Below are 20,019 nucleotides of genomic sequence, written 5' to 3'. Positions count from 1 at the left end.
CCAACCGACCGCGACCGATGCATTGAGCCTGTGCTGTGGGCAGTCTCGAAGGGTGTAATAGTCCGGTGTGTGCATTTTCGTGAAATTGAAAGTCAAACCGACAATGGCGTCCCAAACCAAGAGCCAAAGGTATGAAAAGCGGTCAACAAGGACCGAATTCTCGACTTCTACTCCGAGGGCTGGTACTTCCACCACTATTCTTAGTCCAACGAAGATAAGCAGGAGTGAAGAAAAGGAGGAACTTATCCATCTGAACGACCGCCTGGCAAGCTACATCGACAGGGTTCGTCAGCTGGAGCTCGACAATGGCCGCCTACAAGTTCAGATTACCTCCTTCGAGGAGACCCAGACCCGAGAGCTCACTAACATCAAGGAAATGTACGAAAAGGAATTAGCCGATGCACGTCGGCTTCTAGACGAGACAGCGGGGGAGAAGGCAAAGTTGCAAATTGAATGTGGAAAGTACAAAACAGAACTGGATGATCTCCGTCCAAAGTAAGTTGTGCTGAACTGAATCAACAAATGTTTTCATATTGTTTGTGTTCATAGAAATATTAGAATTTACTAATAGTTGGGCGTGATATGATGAGGTCTACAGTCAGATGTATTTATGATTCACTTAGTGCACAAATCATGTCTGTTTTGACCAATCAGTCCTGATACTATAACCTTTGGGAAACCAAAGAAATGTGTGTGGTTGTGTGCCTGATTTGACCGAAAGATCGGTCTGTATCTGTCCGTCGGGGAATGTTCCACAGAGACTGCGTCTGGCTTCATGGATCCCCTCCGTATACAGACCGAAGTCAATGATCCCAGCTCCTGTGTGGAGCATCGCGCACAGATCAAATATTACGATAAACCAAATTTCAGACAGCTTTTTTACATTCAAACAAGTTTGACATGACATGACACATTATGCAGCAATATTTTGGGTTAATTTCTCACATTGTGCAATCGAAATACTCACAGTAACTCGGTTATAATGCAGAAGTTTTATCCATATCGCAACATCGTTGTTCGCTAGCCGTAAGTTGCCATTTTGAATCTGTAAACCAATCACATGCGAGGTACGTGTTTTAGTAAAAAAAAACACATAGAAACTACCTCGCATGTGATTGGCTAAAAGATTCATACTAGATCTATATGTTTCTGCATTTTGAACGTGACGACGCGACGGGCTGGTTGATGTGTGTTTTACGTTGAAAATTCTACCGAAATGTTGGATTATTCATTAATCTGGTGAGTGTAGTGTATTCTTGAATAGTTGATTTCATAATACAAGCTTACATTTGCCGACCTAGGGCCGTGAATTAGACGCAATCGAGAAGGGTGAGGTACCTCACCCAATTTTCCATAGAGACAGTGGTTAAGAATATCCACACAGCAATGGGTACTGGTACCTTCCGTCTGTCTACGGAGGACAGCGTTAATGGCAAAATATAAAAGAGTCCTCCGGACAGACGGATCTTTCTGTCTAGTGCCTGATCTGCATCTGTGTGCAACATGCATCATTGTCACTATCATGATTGTAAAAAATTTGTATAAAAGTAGGTGACGTGATGTTTATCGATAAATTCAAAAGTCACAGCGTATTAAAGAACTGGTGTGGATGTATAGACCAATAAATCTGCCTCGTGTTTGTTGGCCCCTCGTAAACTAACTGTGTACTGGTACACAAACGAGACCATGGAACAAGAGGCAGAATATGCAATGGGTCTAGGGTGGACAATGTAGACTTTATTCAGTATTTTTCTCTTGTTACGTTTCCACTACAACATCCGTGGACAATTTTGTGATTTTGATCAAAAAATCAATGAAGCTCTAATAATGGCTATACAGTAGCTACAGTGTAGCTCTGGTAGCAAAGCAATAATGATCTGTATAGTGTGATGGAATACTTTAAATATCATCACATCTTATCTTAGACTTACAAAAATTTAGTGTGAATAAGTTATAAAGTGGATTTCATGTGACATAGTCTAAACAAGTTTTACTCTTGTGAGTCAAATATCATGAGCTGTCATGGCTGACTGGTTAATACCACACAGATGGCAGACTTTCAACGGCTGATATCTTCAAGAATCTTCAGGATCGCACGGCAGGAAGCAGATTAACAATATAACTTGAAGAAGGAGAAGAAGATTTAAAGTGCTTTTTTTTTCAGTCCTTTATTTCAGACAACTTCAACACCTATGAAGTTTACTGTTTGTGGTAATTATCTTATATAATATCAAATGAAAAATTTATGGATAAGACAATGGCCCTTCCTCAAAAATATTTTGAATTGTTTATTGAACAAACTTTAGAGACAAGCCGGCCATGGTGTGAGAAGAAAATGCATTAAAGACACCTAAAACTCTCCTAGGATATTTTAATTTCAATAATAGTGCAAATCAAATACTACAAGCAGACGTGTTTATCAAACTCATTACTGTAGTGTAAGTCTCACACACCAGATTACTGGGTATTTACGATGTAGGAGTTACAAAAGACTTGCACCTTAAGGGTCTTTTACACACTCACACTCATGACATGCTTTTTCTCACACTTCACAAAAAAAAAGAAAACACACACACACACACCAACAACAACATGGATTTCTGTTCACAAAAAAGTCACATTTTGAGACAATTTTAAAAAATATGATAATTAACCAAATAATTTTTTGGTACAGTGTATAGCGTACTGGAGTGCCGAAACCTCCATTGTTTGGAAAGGGAGCATCTCCTCCTACATTGTACATACCAGGTACAACAAATACTAGTATGTTCTCTGTTTACTACTCTTACATCTGTTTCGTTGTTTCTTGATTGTAAAATTTAAGAAAAACTAAACGCTGTATCATGGAAACTGTATGCAGTTACAGTGTATGGCAAGGCAGCAGTAAATACTGGCTTTAGATTAAAAGAAATAATGAACGGTAGAATCTCTACTACGAGTAAGTTTTGATGGGTATCTACAGTCTACATTGTAATTGTTTCTGAATTTAACTTAATAGGATTTGTTCAAAATAATGCTTCCTTCAGCAGAAATCTGAAGTAATCAGTACCCTATGGTCTGTCTATTTATTATCTGATCAATTTTTCCAGTTTACAGCATTTAGTAATTTGTATCATTCATTTAATATTCTGAAAGGAAAGAAAGAGAAAACATATTTGACAGGCAGTTTCCTGTAAAAATAGTATTTCTTATCTTACTGAGAACTTTTACAAAAGTTTAGCTGTGTATTAAATGTTAAGTTCTGGTGGTATGATATTTCTTTTCTACATTTACTGATTGATTTATTTATTTTGTAAAGAAAACAGGGTAAGGACTTGAACTGTAATGCAGACAGCAAACCAACTCTTCACAAAGATGGAAAAATGGGGTAGACTACTGTACTTTGTCAGTTACTCACATAAATCAACTGTGAAATGGAATCATCAATACTTTATTTGTGTCACCCTGTTTTATTCTGTAAATATTTTGAGCAAGAATACAACTGTACATGTATTTCCAAATGACACAACAACCAAGCTTTAACTGATTAACTGTCATGGCTGAATATCAGAATAACACTTGAACACAATGCAGCAGTGTGTTCATGCAGGCAGACGTGGAGGAAATGTCTCGGTACAGCGGGTAAAGGGTTAATTTAGTGGCGCAAGAACGCTCAAATTACAAAGCCACTCACTCACAACTTGGCTTCTCGCCAACGATCACAGCCCATTCACACACTCTTGTCTCTGTCTGCCTTGGGATAGGACGAATCTGTACATGTCTGGTTCAGTGTATTCTAGTAGCGATGATGGATCGTGTCTCTGCTGTACATTGAAATCATGTTTGCACTTTTGTGGGAACAGTGTGCAAAATTACAGAATCTGGAGACAGAGGATGCCTACACTGTATCCGTGTCACAGTGTCTCTCCTGTCATTATTTTCTCCTTTTATTTTTCTCATTCTTTGACTCCCTTCCAGCTCTGATTCTTTTACTTTCATGTATTCTCCTTTTCTCTCATCTCCCCACTAATACCTTCTTTCTTACTTTCTTTTTTTTCACTGTTGCGTATCGCGTCTGCCATGATCGATGTGCAAACTCCACTCGGTTCCTGTGAGCCATGGCTACTTAATTAGAAGTTCAGGGGCCTTTGTATTTCTTTAGTGTCTTCTTAATATGCTGAAGACAGATGTAATTCCCAGAAGAAAAGGAAGAAAAATCAATAGCTACCTGCTTTTGTGTTGCCCCATGAAAAGGGAGGGGTCACACTACATTGATGCCATGGTAAAGGAGCCAGTCAAGTGTACACTGTAGTGGTACATGTACAGGCATACAACTGCTGGAGTTTCCTAAAGAATGCAGAAAACATTTATCACACGAACTGCTGAGATTGGTTCAGAAGTGCACATCAGGAATTGCTGCTGAACATAAAGTTAATGAAATAACATACAATATAATTTTGTTTGCATTGACTGTACATTGTATGCACTATTGTACATACAATATTGTAGTGTACGCTGTGCAGGACCAAAAGACTGCATCATGTCAATTACAACCACATATCATTGTCACATTATAAAGCTTGAGCATAAAAATGCACATCGATACACATCTGCAGGTGTACATATTTTCATTTGTATTTTGATAATCTGTGTTTCAATCCTCTTATACAGATAAAGTTAAGACAGTAACAAAAAGTGGACTTGGTACAATTCTACTGTTTGCTCTGAATGTTTTGAGCCCATGAAGACCATTTTGTAGTTGACTATTGGGAGTTGCTTACCACATAGATAATTTCTCCTTTTAGTAAGAAATGGGAAATAGTCAAAACTTTATACTGTTGTACACATTTATGAGTGGTAATACAGTATGTTTAACCTGAAAGAGGATTTGAAAGCTACAGTACTCTAGAATGAGTAATACCTTCACGTGTTATGACGTAGGCATGTATGCTGCGTGGTACACGTGTCCTGCAGGTTGCTCAATATTAGGTCATTCAAAATTCGGCCACAGGAAATGGGCTAAGAGCGTCTGTATGCCTTTTTTGAAATGTTGTGTTTCTTCACTCATCCTCATTATGACCACTTCCTTCACGTTTCAAGCTGTTAACGATGCTTAGTTTCTATGCACAGACTCACTTTTTTTGTGAAGTGCATTAACCATCAGGTAGTACAGTATTTTGTGGTGCTTGTCAGCCAGCTGGAAGTGGTGATGCAGGGCTCTGAAATTAGAGAATGCCAGATGAAATACTGGACACATAAACTTTCACATTTACCTGGCATGCAGTGCTTTGAGTACTTTATCTCAAAGACAAAGTGTTGATGAATCTTCTTTTTGTGAGTGGTTTTCCAGTAACAAGTAAATGCAACGACTCAGAGTCAAAGCCATGGCTGGGGAAAAAATGAGTGAAGCAAAATATGCAATGTCATTTACAAAACTGCCAAATTGCCACAGGTTTGCCACATAACTATGAAGTCCTTTTCTTGAACTTGTAATTTCTAAGTACACAAAATTATCAGAAAATACTATAAATATATGAATATGATACTGTTCTTGAAATTTGTTTAATTTGCCCACATTTTGTATATATGTGCATCTTGTTCATTTTGATAACCACTATCATTCAAGAGGAATTACTCCAGTTAGTAGTTTGTTTCAACTGGTTTTGGGGAGGTTTAATTAATGATAATTCTGTCAGTGTCACACACTCTATGCTACAAGTGTAATACAAGGACTGATGTACCAATGTTTTTATCAGTGCAAGTGCAAGGACTCAAATACAGAGTCTATTCTTCAAGACTACACAGTGCATTTATCCTCAAGTTTCCTGAGAAGCATGGAGGAACAAGGAAGCAGCATTGTTCAACATCCTGTATCCTCTCACCAGAGAAGTTTTGCTATGGACTTACACAATTATCCATTTTGACTCTGTCCCAGTTTCAGACTTGGCTAGAAGATTTGTGTGGAGCTACAGTTTGGCCTGTAAAGGCTCTACTGGCAATGAAGCCTAGGAAAACAATATTGTTAATGAGTCAAGTATAGAGATAAACCACTACATTCGTAGCAGTGGAATTATATTTGCAGTTTACTGTTCTTATAGAACAATTTGAAATCCCAGAAGTTCCTGTAATATTCTTCTTTTATTGGTCTGATTTTTGAGGTACAATTGTACATACTGATACCAGTTGTTTGTTTGGCTTTACTCAGGTCATCCAAGTCAGTTTGAATGTGGAGTAGCAATTGCACTCTCATACACGTAGCTGTTCTGCAATCAGTGAAAAGATGTTCAAGTCAATTAAATTTGCAAAGCTTTGCAAACATAATGCGATTATAACTTTTGTGTCTGACTGAACGAGGGGGGGGGGATGATTCAATTTAGAAAATAAAAAGATAGTGAACATTGCTTGTACAGTGTATGATAACACAGAATATACTGTACAATCAAAAAGAATGATATTCAGATAACCTGATACAAACTTACACCCACAAATAAACATGTTTTCAATGATGCCATGGAAACAGGACTGCTTTCAACATGTACAAAGAATGCTGCAGTGTGCATGGCTCACATGAATGCTGCCATTCCTTATTTTCTTCTGAAATATCCAATAAATTCAGCGTCTTTCGATTCTAATAGCTTATCCCTGCGTGGGATGCCAGACCCTCGACATACCTTGTAGGTCAAAGGTCGGGACACAGGTTGGCGTGATGTTGACCCTAAGGCTCTCTTCTCTGCTTCTCCCTTTTCCCCCTCTTCATATTCAACTTTGTCCAACTGTTAGAAGCGTTAGGAGGAGATAGGATTGTATTTCTTATCTTTCTGATACAGAATAATGTAAGGAATTTCTTAAAGGAGTACATTTAACCAGTGCATTGTACATGGAGAAAAAACAAACAGAGGAAAGGGCATCATGTACAGTGTAATAAAACAGAAAGAAGACTTCACAATCTTATCCTAAATTAAGGTCATCAATTTAAATGCTTGTTTGTATAGCTGTAGATAAACCAGTAGGCCTATCTGGTGAGACACGATTCTTGTCCGACTTACGACAATTGGAAAGAAGTATTTAAAGGGAAAGACAAATGAACATGTATCATATCGTGTTTCAAGGTAAAACTCTGTACATCGAAGGCATCAGAGATTCCAAAAGATGAAGGAGAGGCTGTGGAAAAGGAGTGACAGTCAGTTTCTGAGTTTGCTGGGCCAGGCCTGAGTGTGTTATGTTAAAAGTTTCAATGGGTAGGCCTTCTTTGTATTCATGTTGTTGTTGTTTCTTTTATTTTGTTAACTTAGAGAAAGGCATTGTGGACATCATCTAATAACCTGGCAAGGTGCCAAAATTGGACAAAGAATTCAGAATTACAGTATGTACATGTACAGTGTATACTACCAAAATAACTACAGACAGTGTAAAAAAAGACGAAGAAAACCTCCAACCTGATACCTATTGTTTTTATGATTAGTTTAATGATGATAAGGAAAGAGGAATGGAAAGAAACAAACAAACAAACCCATCTGAATTGTCATTTAATGCTGGGAAACGTAGAACTTTACAAGTGAACACTGCACAGTCGGCCCCAGTACAGAGATAATCTTTGTTTTGCAGACATTCCAGGGTATCATTTGTCCAGGGTAAACTGGAATCCATATAATGTTTGGGCTATTCTTTGCTTGTGCCTCTTCCAAGCTAAGCTAGTGGCACAATTCTTACATATATTGAAGGGTACAGCTAGCATCTGTTTAATCAAGTATTGCAAATAGTCTCCAAAGGTTGACACACAATACCATGAAATAAGAAAAAAAAAAGTAGGCTAGTCCGCTGTACAACAACTAGATTGATAGTGCGTCTGTGGTGGTAACCTTTTTCCTCCTCTTATTGTGCTTACTCTACTGTGTCAACCCCACTCCCTGCATGGTAAAAGTCTTTTCGAGGATTCTATGGATGGTGTCACGCCTGCTTCGCTCACAATAGGCTATATGCTTGGCTGAAGCGTCCCCAGTTTTGCATTATAGGAGCAGAAGGTCACAGTTTAGAGAGAGAAAAAATAGAAAGAGAGAAAAAAAGACAAATTTGCATTCACATGACAGTATCAGCGGTTACTAAGATGTCAATGCAGTGCCCCTTCATTTTTCAGCTTTGTTTGCTTGTGATATTACTTTATATTTTAACTTTGTGTGGGGAGTAGGGGGTATGTATGTTTAAACATCAGATCGAACCATCTGGACTTCTTCTTGAAACACTGGATGGCTCGTCAGGGGCTAGCAGTGTATACAATGTATTTCTGCCATTAGTAACTGTTGACCTCGAAAGACACAGTACTCATGCTGCATTTCATACATTGTATATCATGTGATAAATGTATAGATTGTACATGATGCTTCCGTCAAGAATTTAACATACATTTTTATATACTATGTGCAATACATAGCTCCACTGGAAATAGAATGATGATGTACAACATGTAGTTTCTATGCATATTCTTTTCAAAACTGGTATCAAGTATCAATCTATACAGCATTGACTGCAAGTGCAGTTGATTAATACAAGATGAGATGTAATCCAACTCCTTGGACATACAGTACAGTTTCGTCTTTGCTTGCACAGCAGTCAAATATAGGAGCTGTCAAATCTCCCTAATTCTGCCGCAGTTCTTCCCAAAAACATATTATTTTATGTCTTTTATGCCTGGATAGTAAAATAAATAAATTAAAAATCCTTGATCTAGGAATTATTATTGCACATTGCACGGCACTACATTACTTTCTTTTTCTATCATTTGCCGAGTTTGAAAGTACAAAAATACTCTTCCCAAAGGTCAGTACTTCACCTAGAAGAAGAAGAAGTTGGTCAAGCTGATTTTCAAATTGTTGCAGAACACTTGCCGAAACATGAATTTTACTTGCCTAAAAAGAAAGTCAAGAAATAAGAAAATGATAAACAAAATCACTTCTAAGTTAAAGGTTTAACAAATCACTAATCATTTAAATGAACAGTACACATTTATTTGCACGCTTTATACACAGTGGAGTAACAATCTTACATACAGTCTGTATGTAGTTTGATCAAGGAGGTACTAGGCTCGCCTAGTACAGTACCTCCTTGGTTTGATCAAGTGTTGGTGTTGCATTGCATTGGGGCTTCTTCATGTACACGTGTTGGAAAGTTGTTGAAATGAAATCAAAGTGCATTGCATCACTAAACAGTCATTTTCTTTTGGCTTCTGTATGGTTGACTTTGTGGGTTTGTGTGTGTGTGGGGGGGGGGGGGGGGGGGGGGAGTGGAAAAACAAACATTTTTTTTTCTCATTGCTTCAAAACACTTGCCCGACTTTGATTTTCACTTGCTCCGGGCAATCAGGCAAGTGCTTATGTAGCACCTTGCATTGAAATGTATGTGACACACAAAGTATCATCTGGGGGGGCCTTTGGAATCCCCCTGATATTGCTGTGTGAATGCTGGCAGCACTGAATTATATGGTTGAATAATGTTTATGCCTGGCATTCAGTTGTACATACGTCATGCAGAAGTGACAGTGAACTCGGCAACTACACGTATCTTTGCATATTCACCTGCTCTAGCCTGGTTGTGGAAATTTGCTGGGAGGTGTATGTATAAATGCAGGCAGGGAGCACCGCAAACGTTAAATTACTGGCATCTTCACAGTCTACCAGCAGACATTTGTGGGCAAATTGTCTCTGTTTCCTCGAGAAAAGGGTGTATAGTTACAGTGTATGTATTACAGCACCAGCCACAAGTGGAAGACAGTATGGACATTGACAGTCAACTTCTAAACACACGGGTAGGACTGTATAGTGTATGTGCTGTTTATCTATTATGGAAGAGTGCAGGTGACCCTTTTGATAGAGATTTCAATTGTGTGCTTGTTTGTTTGTGTTTGGTACTAAAAATCCCTTTGCAAGTTGCAGGATTCTGTGTTCTCTCCGTAGATTTAGATAAGAGCTGGTAGCAAATTGTTGTGATCATCAATGTTGTCATGTGTATCACAACTCATTTAAAAAAAAGTCAAGTAAAAAAAAAAGACGGGGCAGCAGAAAATATGTCAAATGAGGTTGTTTCCTACGTCAGCTGATGTCAGCAAGCAAAGACATTGGCAATGTTGGTAGGCTGTGGAAGGTATAAACACATTTAATAGGAACAATATCCGCTGGGCAAATTAGTCTGGCAAGCCAAGGTCCTTATGTCTGATGTTTATATTTATACTTTTTACACAAACAAACGTTTGTGTGCATGAAACTTTCACAAATTTTGTGTGGAGCCAAGATTCGTGTGAGTAAAATGCAAGCAAATTGTGTTTTTTGTCTGTACGACACGATGCACTAAAATGCCAGTACAATGCGAATAAGTTGATTTGTACTAATGCTACTTACCTGGTAAAACAGTTACCGGTAGACTTATTACACTTAGGTCCCTACAAGTTGTGTACATGTAGGGCATGACCAATGATCGCAACCATGTGAATTAATGTTTTTTATCATCTAAAACGTTTTCACATTTGTATGTTTCTTTCCTGTTGTTATTATGATTTGTTTTTCCCAATGCAGTACAAACATGTTTATAAGAAACAAGTATAATAGTCTGTCCATCTCTGTCTGCTGGAATAATAGAAACTAAAGATTTCTAGATTTCTATCTATAAATCTGTTCACTGCTTGGAGGTTGATAACAAAGGGTAGTTGATAGCACAGTGCTCTCTATATAACTGGAGTGAACTGATGAAAGGTATTTGGTAATTTTATACCGTAATTGGTGTATTACATTTCCCTTTTTTGTAATTTCTAGTTGAAATTCCCCCAGCATGCTGAGGTTCACAGTTATGTGTGATATGAGGCCAGCCTACCCAGCGCCTGCTGAATGGACTCACCTCTGGAATGTGGTACTCAGTAGTAGGAGTATGGTCTTTTATTCAGACTCCAGTAATACCATTTTGAAAACTTTTCACAAGACTACATAGTATTGCTGATCCATCTTGGCAGTGCATTGTGACAAATATACAGTGTAGAAACCTTGCATGGGGATATGGCTTCCAGTAGTTATTGTGGCATTGATCAGCACAAGAGCATTTGTGTCCTTAATAAAGCATACTGTCTAAAGCCGGGCTGGAAACGTGATTTGATGATCACGTGCACCACATACAGTATGTAGATCATGTACCCTTTTATTTCAGCTACTGTTGATATATGCATTTGCACATTTGCACATCCTGTGATATGGAATCATGTCTGTGAAGAAGATATCAAGGAATTGATTTTTTTATTTTTTTTTCTGACAGGAAAGCTTTCCTGTCCTCTAAAACCTCAGCATCCTGCACACCTTTCCTGAAAGAGTTCCCTCTTCCAGTGTGGAAGTACAAAGTATAGCATAGCATGCTTCTGTGCTCCGCGTTATCCATCAGATTTGTTTTGTTTGTTTTCCAACTTGGTGAAAAAGCAGTACTCAAAATTGTGGAAGTCTGTGGAAGTCTGTGGAATGTGATTAGGAATTGATAGATTCATTACAACTGTACGTATAGGTCAACATTCTCTTGCTTTTTGTACAGAAGACAATGAATGTGTTATAAAAAAAAAACCAACAACAACAACCACAAAACACACCCTTGTTTTCATCAGGAGTTTTTATCAAGGTCTACTTATAATATTCTCCATATAACTTTATATAGTGTTGTGAACAATATTCACACAGTTCTAGTCACAAATTAATGGCAGGGTTTCATATCAACATGATGTACAAGCTTCCGTAAAATGCTTCATTAAATTATGGTAGGCCTACGTGTGTGTATATATATGTATATATATGTATATATACTGACTCTTAATATCATTGTGGAAATTCGCACTGTCGTCCCTGATGAAGAGGAAGGATCCTCGAAAATTCGGATTATTCATTAAAATCAAGATTGGCAATTAATGCATTCCCTGCGTTCCTCTGTTGTGACATTATTATTGCTATTTATATACATATATATATATTGTTCTCTTTGTTCCCCCTCCTCTTCCCAAACCCATCGCACATGAAGGTGCTTTTATCAACTGACTTCTGCCATAGAAATAAGGTTTCCAAACAACTCTGAAGGAGATATGGGTGTTACAAGGCCTCCCTCTTGTCTCACCATGGAAATAATAGATGCAACAGCTCAAGAAACACAATCCCAAAGGCCTTTGCAAACATGTTTTGATGGTGGGTACTGGAATGTGTTTCAAACATGGGGAAAGATGATAAACGCAGCCTATGACAGTAGACATGCTCTGGGCAACGGAGTCTGCGGAAGCAGACTACACTCATGACCATTCTAATGGACTAAATATTTTACCTGGGTCACTTCCACGTGACCTATGCCCTTGGGTTCTCCAATGCCAACCTTACTATCAGCTTTCATTCATGGCAGGGAGGTGAGATCACCTCCCTCCCTGTTCATCATGGACTATTAGCAGTGATGAAGACACAGTGTGTGATGTTGATGCTGTTGCCATGGCATCGACTTAGACAGCTCCTTCCTAATTAATTATGCATAGTTAGCCGGGCATGCCCCTGTGATGAGCTCTAGGGCACTCAATTTGCACTATTGCAGGAGTATCAATAGATTGCAGACTAGTGCAATAAAGATCAATGGTATTTGATATACATTGTAATCAGCCAACAATTGATTCTCTCAGACTGCTATAAAAAGTAGCTTTGGTCCAAGATCTAAAACAGTAATAACATTAGGCCAGTTTGGCTTGAAAATGTAGACTTTCTAAAAACCTGAGACACTGTACAGTGTAGCTGCCTTTGATATTTTTGTATGGAATGGTGTACAGATGTACACATACATTGTATTAATTGTGAGACTGACAATGTTCAGGCTTGCAAAATTCTATAGGCTACTTCATTATAAAATGCATGCTGTCCCAGATTAATACTTATAATAGCAGCACAAGGTTGTGGGAAAGTCAGAGTGAATGTTGTGCTATAATGCACCTTTACTCAACTTATTTTTTTAATTTTTTTAAAGTTACCTACATTGTATATATGTACGCTACATGTAAAGTTGGCCATGACATTGTTTCATCCAAAGGCTTGCAGCAATTGTGTTTATAATCACCATAGCAACAATTTAGTGCTTGCAGCTACACTGTAGTAGGTACAACTGTTTTGCTTTAGTACACTGTAGCTGGTCCATAGTAACGGCTGATAAATGGCGGCAAAGGTTGGAAACCGCTGTCAGACGTGGTGGGCACACACAAGCCAGTTGCATGGATATAGAATCATGCCAGAGTTAATCGAGTGTTTTTTGCTCTCATATGCATATTGGGGGGGGGGGGGGGGGGGGGAGATGGTCTCACAGTGAGCTATTCAAGCTCATGAAAGTTAAAATTAGCTTGGAAATTTGTTCAGGCAATTAACTCTTGAAAAAGTGTGTGTGTGTATCCACACACAAGAGTTGTAGGTTTTCACACGGCGTTGCAAAAATCGATTTTGAAAACCATCGATTTAAATTGTGTGTGAACACCCCTAATCTTGCTTGTGTGTACGGACTGTGCTAGGCACATTGCATCTACATCTTCTTGGCAGAATACAGTGTAAAAGAGCAGGTGGTGCTTTATGTTTACAAAAGTGCAGATGGGATCATTTTAATGTAGGGCCTACTTTCTTTCCTCTCTCTCTTTCTGTATTGAGACTGTTTCATTTTTTTGTAAAACAAATATTGGTGTGGTTGTGTCTTTGAACATTTGAAAATTTACTTTAAGGATCATGAGATAGTAGTACTTTGTGTGTCACGCTCTGCACAGTTAGCCACCTTTCTTTTTCTCTCTTCTGCCCAATGTGCTGTATGACACCATCTACCTTCATTCATAACTTTGACAGTTCTAAGCAAACACCATGCTGTTTTTTCTCGCTGCTTTGGTTGACTGGAAGGACTGTACAGCCTCCCGGTCCCACCTCCCAGAGGGTTGTTTATCACTACTTTAGGTGTTGCACTGACGCTTCTGAACACGATTTCTTTTGTGTGCGACACTCTATGCTTTACAGTGCGTGGACAATTTTTGCAAATCTACTCGTACATCATACATGCATTGTATGGTGTGTGTGTGTGTGTGTGCTCAAGGATCTCACCAACTAATGACCTTCTCATAGACGGTTTAATTTGAAGCACTGCAAGTACTGAATGAAAGGCAGAGTGAATTATTCAGACTGTGAATGCTATTATCCTTTGGTTCCAAGGTCTTTTGGGAGGTAGAGACGACCATTGATAGAGCCAGAATATAGATCAAATTGATAAAGAGAGTCTTTCACTATGTACAAAAGTGCCTCATTTTACCATTTGTGATGCTGATGAGTCATTACCATATGTATGGCAGATTCAGATATTAAAAAATGATATGAAAATTAGGCTTGTGTGGCTGGAGTGAAAAGTGTACACAGATTTGGGGTCAAATAGTCTTGGCTTTTGCCAGTATTCATACATTGTGTATGGCAGAGTTTGGAAAACGTGTGGATCGTTCAGGATTTCAAGTTTACATTTTTACTTGTATGATGTCGCGTGCGGTGTCTGGTACTCCAAAATATCTGTCCTATTTGCAGATGTGATATATCCTTTTCTCCAGAATTTTATGGGATGAAGTATACTGTGATAGTAAAATGTGCATAAAAACTATATCATATTGGTATTTCCCCCCCCCCCCCACAAATGCCTGAATGATTTGGAAAGTAACCTAATACCATAGAACAGAAAATAGGGCAGAGGGAATTTGCTGCTAATCAACTCTAGTAGAAAATTCCCACAGATTTAGCTGCCCCCATACTCTACTTAACTTGACCTCTTGCTTTCAGATCGTGGTGGCACATTTGTAGTATCCTTTTAGCGCTCCAATAAATATAATGATCAAAATTAATTTGCAGCATTGCAGTCACAGATTCACAACACCTGAAAATTTCCCAATATGTCTGTAGTTTTGAGTTATCATTTCAGCTCAATAAGTTGGTCAAAGATACGGACAGTACGCTCATGACCTACATAGGCAGTCATGTGGCTCAATCGCTAGCTTGCATGCCTCACAACCCAGTGGCTCGGGCTGCATTCCCACTGCACCTAGCAAAGAGACAAAAACACATTCTGTCCCTTGGATAAGACATTAAATGGAGGTCCCATGTGCGAGTAAGTCCTGATTCATGCACATTAAAGATACCACTTCATTCATGCATTCATTGCAAAGAGCAGGGGTTGCTAACCCAGTGAAGTGCAGTGCTCCACATACAACGTACATACAATGTACAATACCCTTACCAGAAATCAGGCAAATGATGCCAACCACTCGTGTTTCGCCCCAGGCAACTTCATGTAGCAGTAGTCAGCGAACTTTAGGTATCAAACATGCACATTTTGCGATAAGAAGAAGAAGAAGTAGGCTTACACCTGTATGCTCCTTATAAAAGACCCTGTCCCAAGCAGTAAGAAATTGCTGCCGACTGACTGAATTGAAGCCGATTTTTGTTTTCCCCGCCAGCATGCACAATGCATGTCACTCACTCAGTCTTAATATCAACCCATTATCATAAAGATGAATTCCCTTACTGGAATGTGGCTCTATTCTTGATTGGATTTCCACGTACATATTTCTTTTGCACATTTGCAGTACATTACGGCCACATAGCAGCTACCGGTACCAGTATGTTCTCAGAAATGACATTTGCTAAGATGCGGGTTCAACTGTCCAAGGTCAAAAGTCTAGTGTACATTGTACCTCATTACTTGCCACATTTGCATACTAGTCTCCCTTTGCAGAGTCAACATGCTCATATGTTTGTTCAAATGCAACCATGCATGCAACAAGAGATGATTGAATTGTAGAGGACATCAGAGCGGGCAGCAAAAGGACTTTGTATATTAGTTTTTGTTTGTTTTGTACTTACTATGATGCAATTATTGTGCATGTGGAGCAGTAGTTAGGAGAGAAAAATCACAAGAGTTATGATTTCCTCCTTTCTTTGTAGACATGCAAAAATGTTCAGTTTCACTCCATGTTCACATTGGTTTTGAAGAGTATAGGCTAATCAAATAAATGAAACAGTTAAGGTGTCATTGAAATAAGACATGTTGTAAGAAAGTTACTGGACTAATAAAATTCTGCTGATTTTTTTTTTTCAGAAGTAGCATTTACTGAATTATCACCATTGAAAAATATGTAGGGATTGCCGCTGCATATATTGTGAAGTGTTGAGTAGAATTAATTAATGCATTTGTATGTTTCTTTAAATAGAGACATAATGCTTTAACTTCCATCAAAAGAATAAGAGGGGGAAGGAGAAGAAAAGATCTGGTAGCTATGTTGCACGTTTAGGTCATAGAAATTTGCATCTGCAAAGGAAGTGGTAGCACTTCATGTCATTTCAAAAGATATATTTCGCAATTTCTCAAATGAGCATTCGGGCAAGGGTCCCAGACTCTTTCGAGAGGCAAGTGCCCAATCACTTTTAATAGACTTGTTATAAATTGAGTTTTACTTGCTCGGACTAGTGGGCAAGTGGGTTTGTACTATCGTGCAGCAGTCAACTATACAACATGATTTTGTGATGTCTATTCAATCGGTTTTTTTTTTTTTTTTTTTTTAAGAGAGAGAGAGAGAAAGGGTGTTTCTGAGTAGATAAACAGCTACTTCATGATTGTGTTTTTTTTTCCTTTCCATTACCTCAGGGTGAGCCAACTGGAGAAAGAGCTGAATTCGGCCAACAAGCGCATCTCGGTGCTGGAGGCGCAGCTCGCCGAGAGGGACGGCCGGATCCGGGCCCTGTCCAACGACAAGCGCCAGCTGGAGGACGAGCTGAACGCCACCAAGAAAGAGCTAGGAAGCAAGGAAAAGCAGCTGAAGGTGGCCAAGAAACAGGTAAGACCAGGGCTGCCATGGAGGGGGAAAAAATCCACCCTTCATGTTGAAGTACTGTAAAACCAGAAACATTCGCAGCATGAAACTTTCGCAAATTGGAGCCATCAGCCCTTTTCGTGGCATAAAACTTTTACGAACTGCATTCAATGCATAGGGTAGGAAAAAAAAACCAATTTCATGTGCATTCTACTGTTACGAATCTTGGCTCCTCACAAAATTTATGAAAGTTTTATGCATGTGAACATATACTGGTTTAGTAGATGTGTGGTACACGTAACTATAGAGTAACTTTCAAACCAGCATCACTAAAAGTAGACAGAGAATAAGAGAATTTAATAGGATTTTGTAGTTTGTGTTTCTAATAGGGTACTGTCAGAATTTGAATTCGCCCTAAGGTAATGATGATGTCATAGCCTTCTTTACATAATAGGGTACTGTCAGAATTTGAATTCGCCCTATAGGTAATGATGATGTCATAGCCTCTCTTGTTTGATTTTGTTTCTTTTCTTTTTTTCCATGAGTTGAGGAATAAAGTCTTGTATCCTTAAACTATAATGTTCTGATCTTGAGTAGTGTAGGGTAAGTTGTCACCCCTTCTCATCTATCTTGTTCTAATGTCGCCTTCATGGGGGCATTCATGTAGTTTTATGCGTCATGCAAAATTCTCCCATTCGCTGCTCCTTATCTACTTGTGCTGTGATGACAGGGAGTACCTCGGTAGGTGACCTTCCACAGCAAATCAGAATATCTAGACCTTCTGTAGGTGACACACACATCGGCTTAGTATCAAGCGCGGAATTAACGTATGGTCAAGGCGATGCTCATTGTTGCGGACGTAATTTCCACACCTGCTTGGTGACCCCTGCATCCCATTTGGGAGAATTAAAAATAAGGCATGTGTGTTTGTGTTTGTGTGTGTGTGTGTGTGTGTGTTTTAGCATCGATGGCCATCCGCGCTCCACGTAACAGCTGCAAACGTTGTGTACAACGGTTACCGCATTGATGTGTGTCAGGGTTGATGCGCCTGAGTTCATTTGAAAGCAAAAACACAGATAAACACGTTGCACTCCGCTATGCAAGGTAGCTGAAGGTTTTACATTGATTAAACTATTTAAATTGGTGTGTAACGGGACAAAGCATGTCAAGGTTTTTGCCACCTCTCTTTTTATGCATAAACAGTACGCATTATCTTAGTAGTAGTTTGTATTTTGTCAATTTTGCACTTAGTAGTAGCTTGTATTTTGTCAATTTTGTACTTAGTATCCGTTACTAGTAGTGATTTTAGAAGTGCATTGGCTATGTCAGTATCCTAGTAGAATTTTTTTCTACACTGTCAAAAACAAGAGAAAAGATGATAGTAATAGTAATTCTCCTTTCTCTCTCTCTTGCTCTGTCCATCTGTCAATCTGTTTCTCTATCTGTCCATCCATCCATCTGTTTATTTACCTGTCTATCCATCTTCCATCTATCAATCCATTTATTCATCCATCTATCCCTCTCGCTCTATCCATTTATTCATCCATATATCTACCTGTCCATCCATCTATCCATCCATTTATCCATCTATTTGTCCATCTATAAATCTATCCATCTATAAATCTATCCATCTATCCATCCAACTATGCATCTGTCCATATATCAATCTTTCCATCTATCAATGGATCTATCCATCTATCTCTCATGCCCAGGTGGAAGAGGAGACTCTGCTGCGTGTGGATCTGGAGAACAGGATCCAGAGCCTCAAGGAGGAGTTGGCCTTCAAAGAACAGCTGTACAGAGAGGTAAAGCTGATCTACAACTTTTTTCACATACTGGTATTCTTACGGTGATAGTACATTGGACACACACACACTCCAATGAGGTTAACAAAATAAGCAAAGGCACTGCATATGGAAATGATGGTATGGTGGTAAAAATGTAAAAATGCAAAAATTTAAAATAAAAAAAAAAACCTTCCACACATTCTCTCACAGTATCGGTGTTGACACAGAGGACACACGTTCTAATGAAGGTAACAAAGTAAGCAAAGGCACTGCATATGGAAATTATGGTCTGGTGTTAGATTTTTTTTTAAAGGAAATACATTGAGGTATGATTTGATTATCTGGGCAATATGACAGATTAACATGATACTGTAAAAGTAGGTGAGGAGATGCCACCTAATCGTACTGTGGAACGTAACTTCATGACAGAATTGTTAATGGCTGTAGTGCCCATCAAACAAACCAAGGCATCCCTTTTGCTGCTCAAGGCTTTGTGCCAGTTCCAGACAACCAGTCAGCAGCTTTTCTTTATCAAACAAAGGAAGGCAAAAGTATCCTTTACAGCACTCTTGACCTTTGTCTGGGTTGTCACGGGTCAGTGACCAGCCAAGCTAAGAGATCCCTGGAATTGATTTTTTTTTTTTCAATCAATTACCAAGGATGCCATATCTCCTTTTCTCTTTCCTTTCCCCCTCTCTCTCATTCCATAGTGCTCAGCTCAGTACTTTGCAATCAATATTTGACTTTATTGAGATCTTGCAGAGTCCAATCACAATAGAGCATGTGGACGAAGAGCTTTCGCTCTCCAGTTGGATAATGTAGGCGGAGCTTACTTTAGCAGTGGCTAATCCACCGGATAAAAGGGCAGTGAACTCATAGTGGATATCCCGTGCTTCCTTACACTAATCTATTCATGGATGTACAGTGAGGCAAGGGAGTTCAGCTATAAACCTGACAGGATGTCTTGGTATTATGAATTGAGCCTGCAAGAATGAAATGGCGTAAGAAGTGGCCAAAGTGCCCCCACCCCCACCCCCAATTGTTCTCAATTATGGTACAGGGAAAAGCCAAAAAATGATGCGTGAAATACTGACCAGAGTTTTTATTCCTCACCCACAAAGTGTTGTCGGAGGCATTATTAATGATATCTGATTGAAAAAGAAACATTTAACAGGACTTGTTCATCATTGCCAATAAAGTTTGCAGTTTTTTGTTTGGTTATTTGTTGTTTTATTTTTTAAATGCTTCAAATTTGCTTCCAACATCCCCCTCCCCCTTCTCAACATGAGTGCAGAAAGTTTATTTTCATGTAATATCTCATACCACAAGCATTCTCCATGTAAGACTATGGCATTACCATCAATAGGGATGAGACTTTTGCAATGATAATGAGCTCAG

The 20,019-nt window shown here is 38.8% G+C and overlaps 1 protein-coding gene across 1 annotated transcript in view; it reads left to right on the top strand.

The window, feature by feature from the left end:
* LOC139731897 (lamin-B2-like) overlaps positions 1-20,019 on the top strand; it is a 41,698-nt gene continuing 21,679 nt past the window's right edge. Inside the window, exons 1-3 of the mRNA XM_071642772.1 lie at positions 1-495; positions 16,669-16,858; positions 18,547-18,639. Of these exons, the coding sequence (XP_071498873.1) occupies positions 104-495; positions 16,669-16,858; positions 18,547-18,639 (675 nt within the window). The 5' untranslated portion in view covers positions 1-103. The remainder of the gene's footprint in view (positions 496-16,668; positions 16,859-18,546; positions 18,640-20,019) is intronic.

The sequence above is a fragment of the Diadema antillarum genome, unplaced genomic scaffold (assembly GCF_040938485.1).
Source record: "Diadema antillarum isolate AM-2024a unplaced genomic scaffold, OU_Dant_1.0 seq00000386_RagTag, whole genome shotgun sequence".
In the NCBI taxonomy this organism is placed as follows: Eukaryota; Metazoa; Echinodermata; class Echinoidea; order Diadematoida; family Diadematidae; genus Diadema; species Diadema antillarum.
Note: the sequence above shows the minus strand (reverse complement) of the source record. Positions and strands in the feature narration are given on the sequence as shown.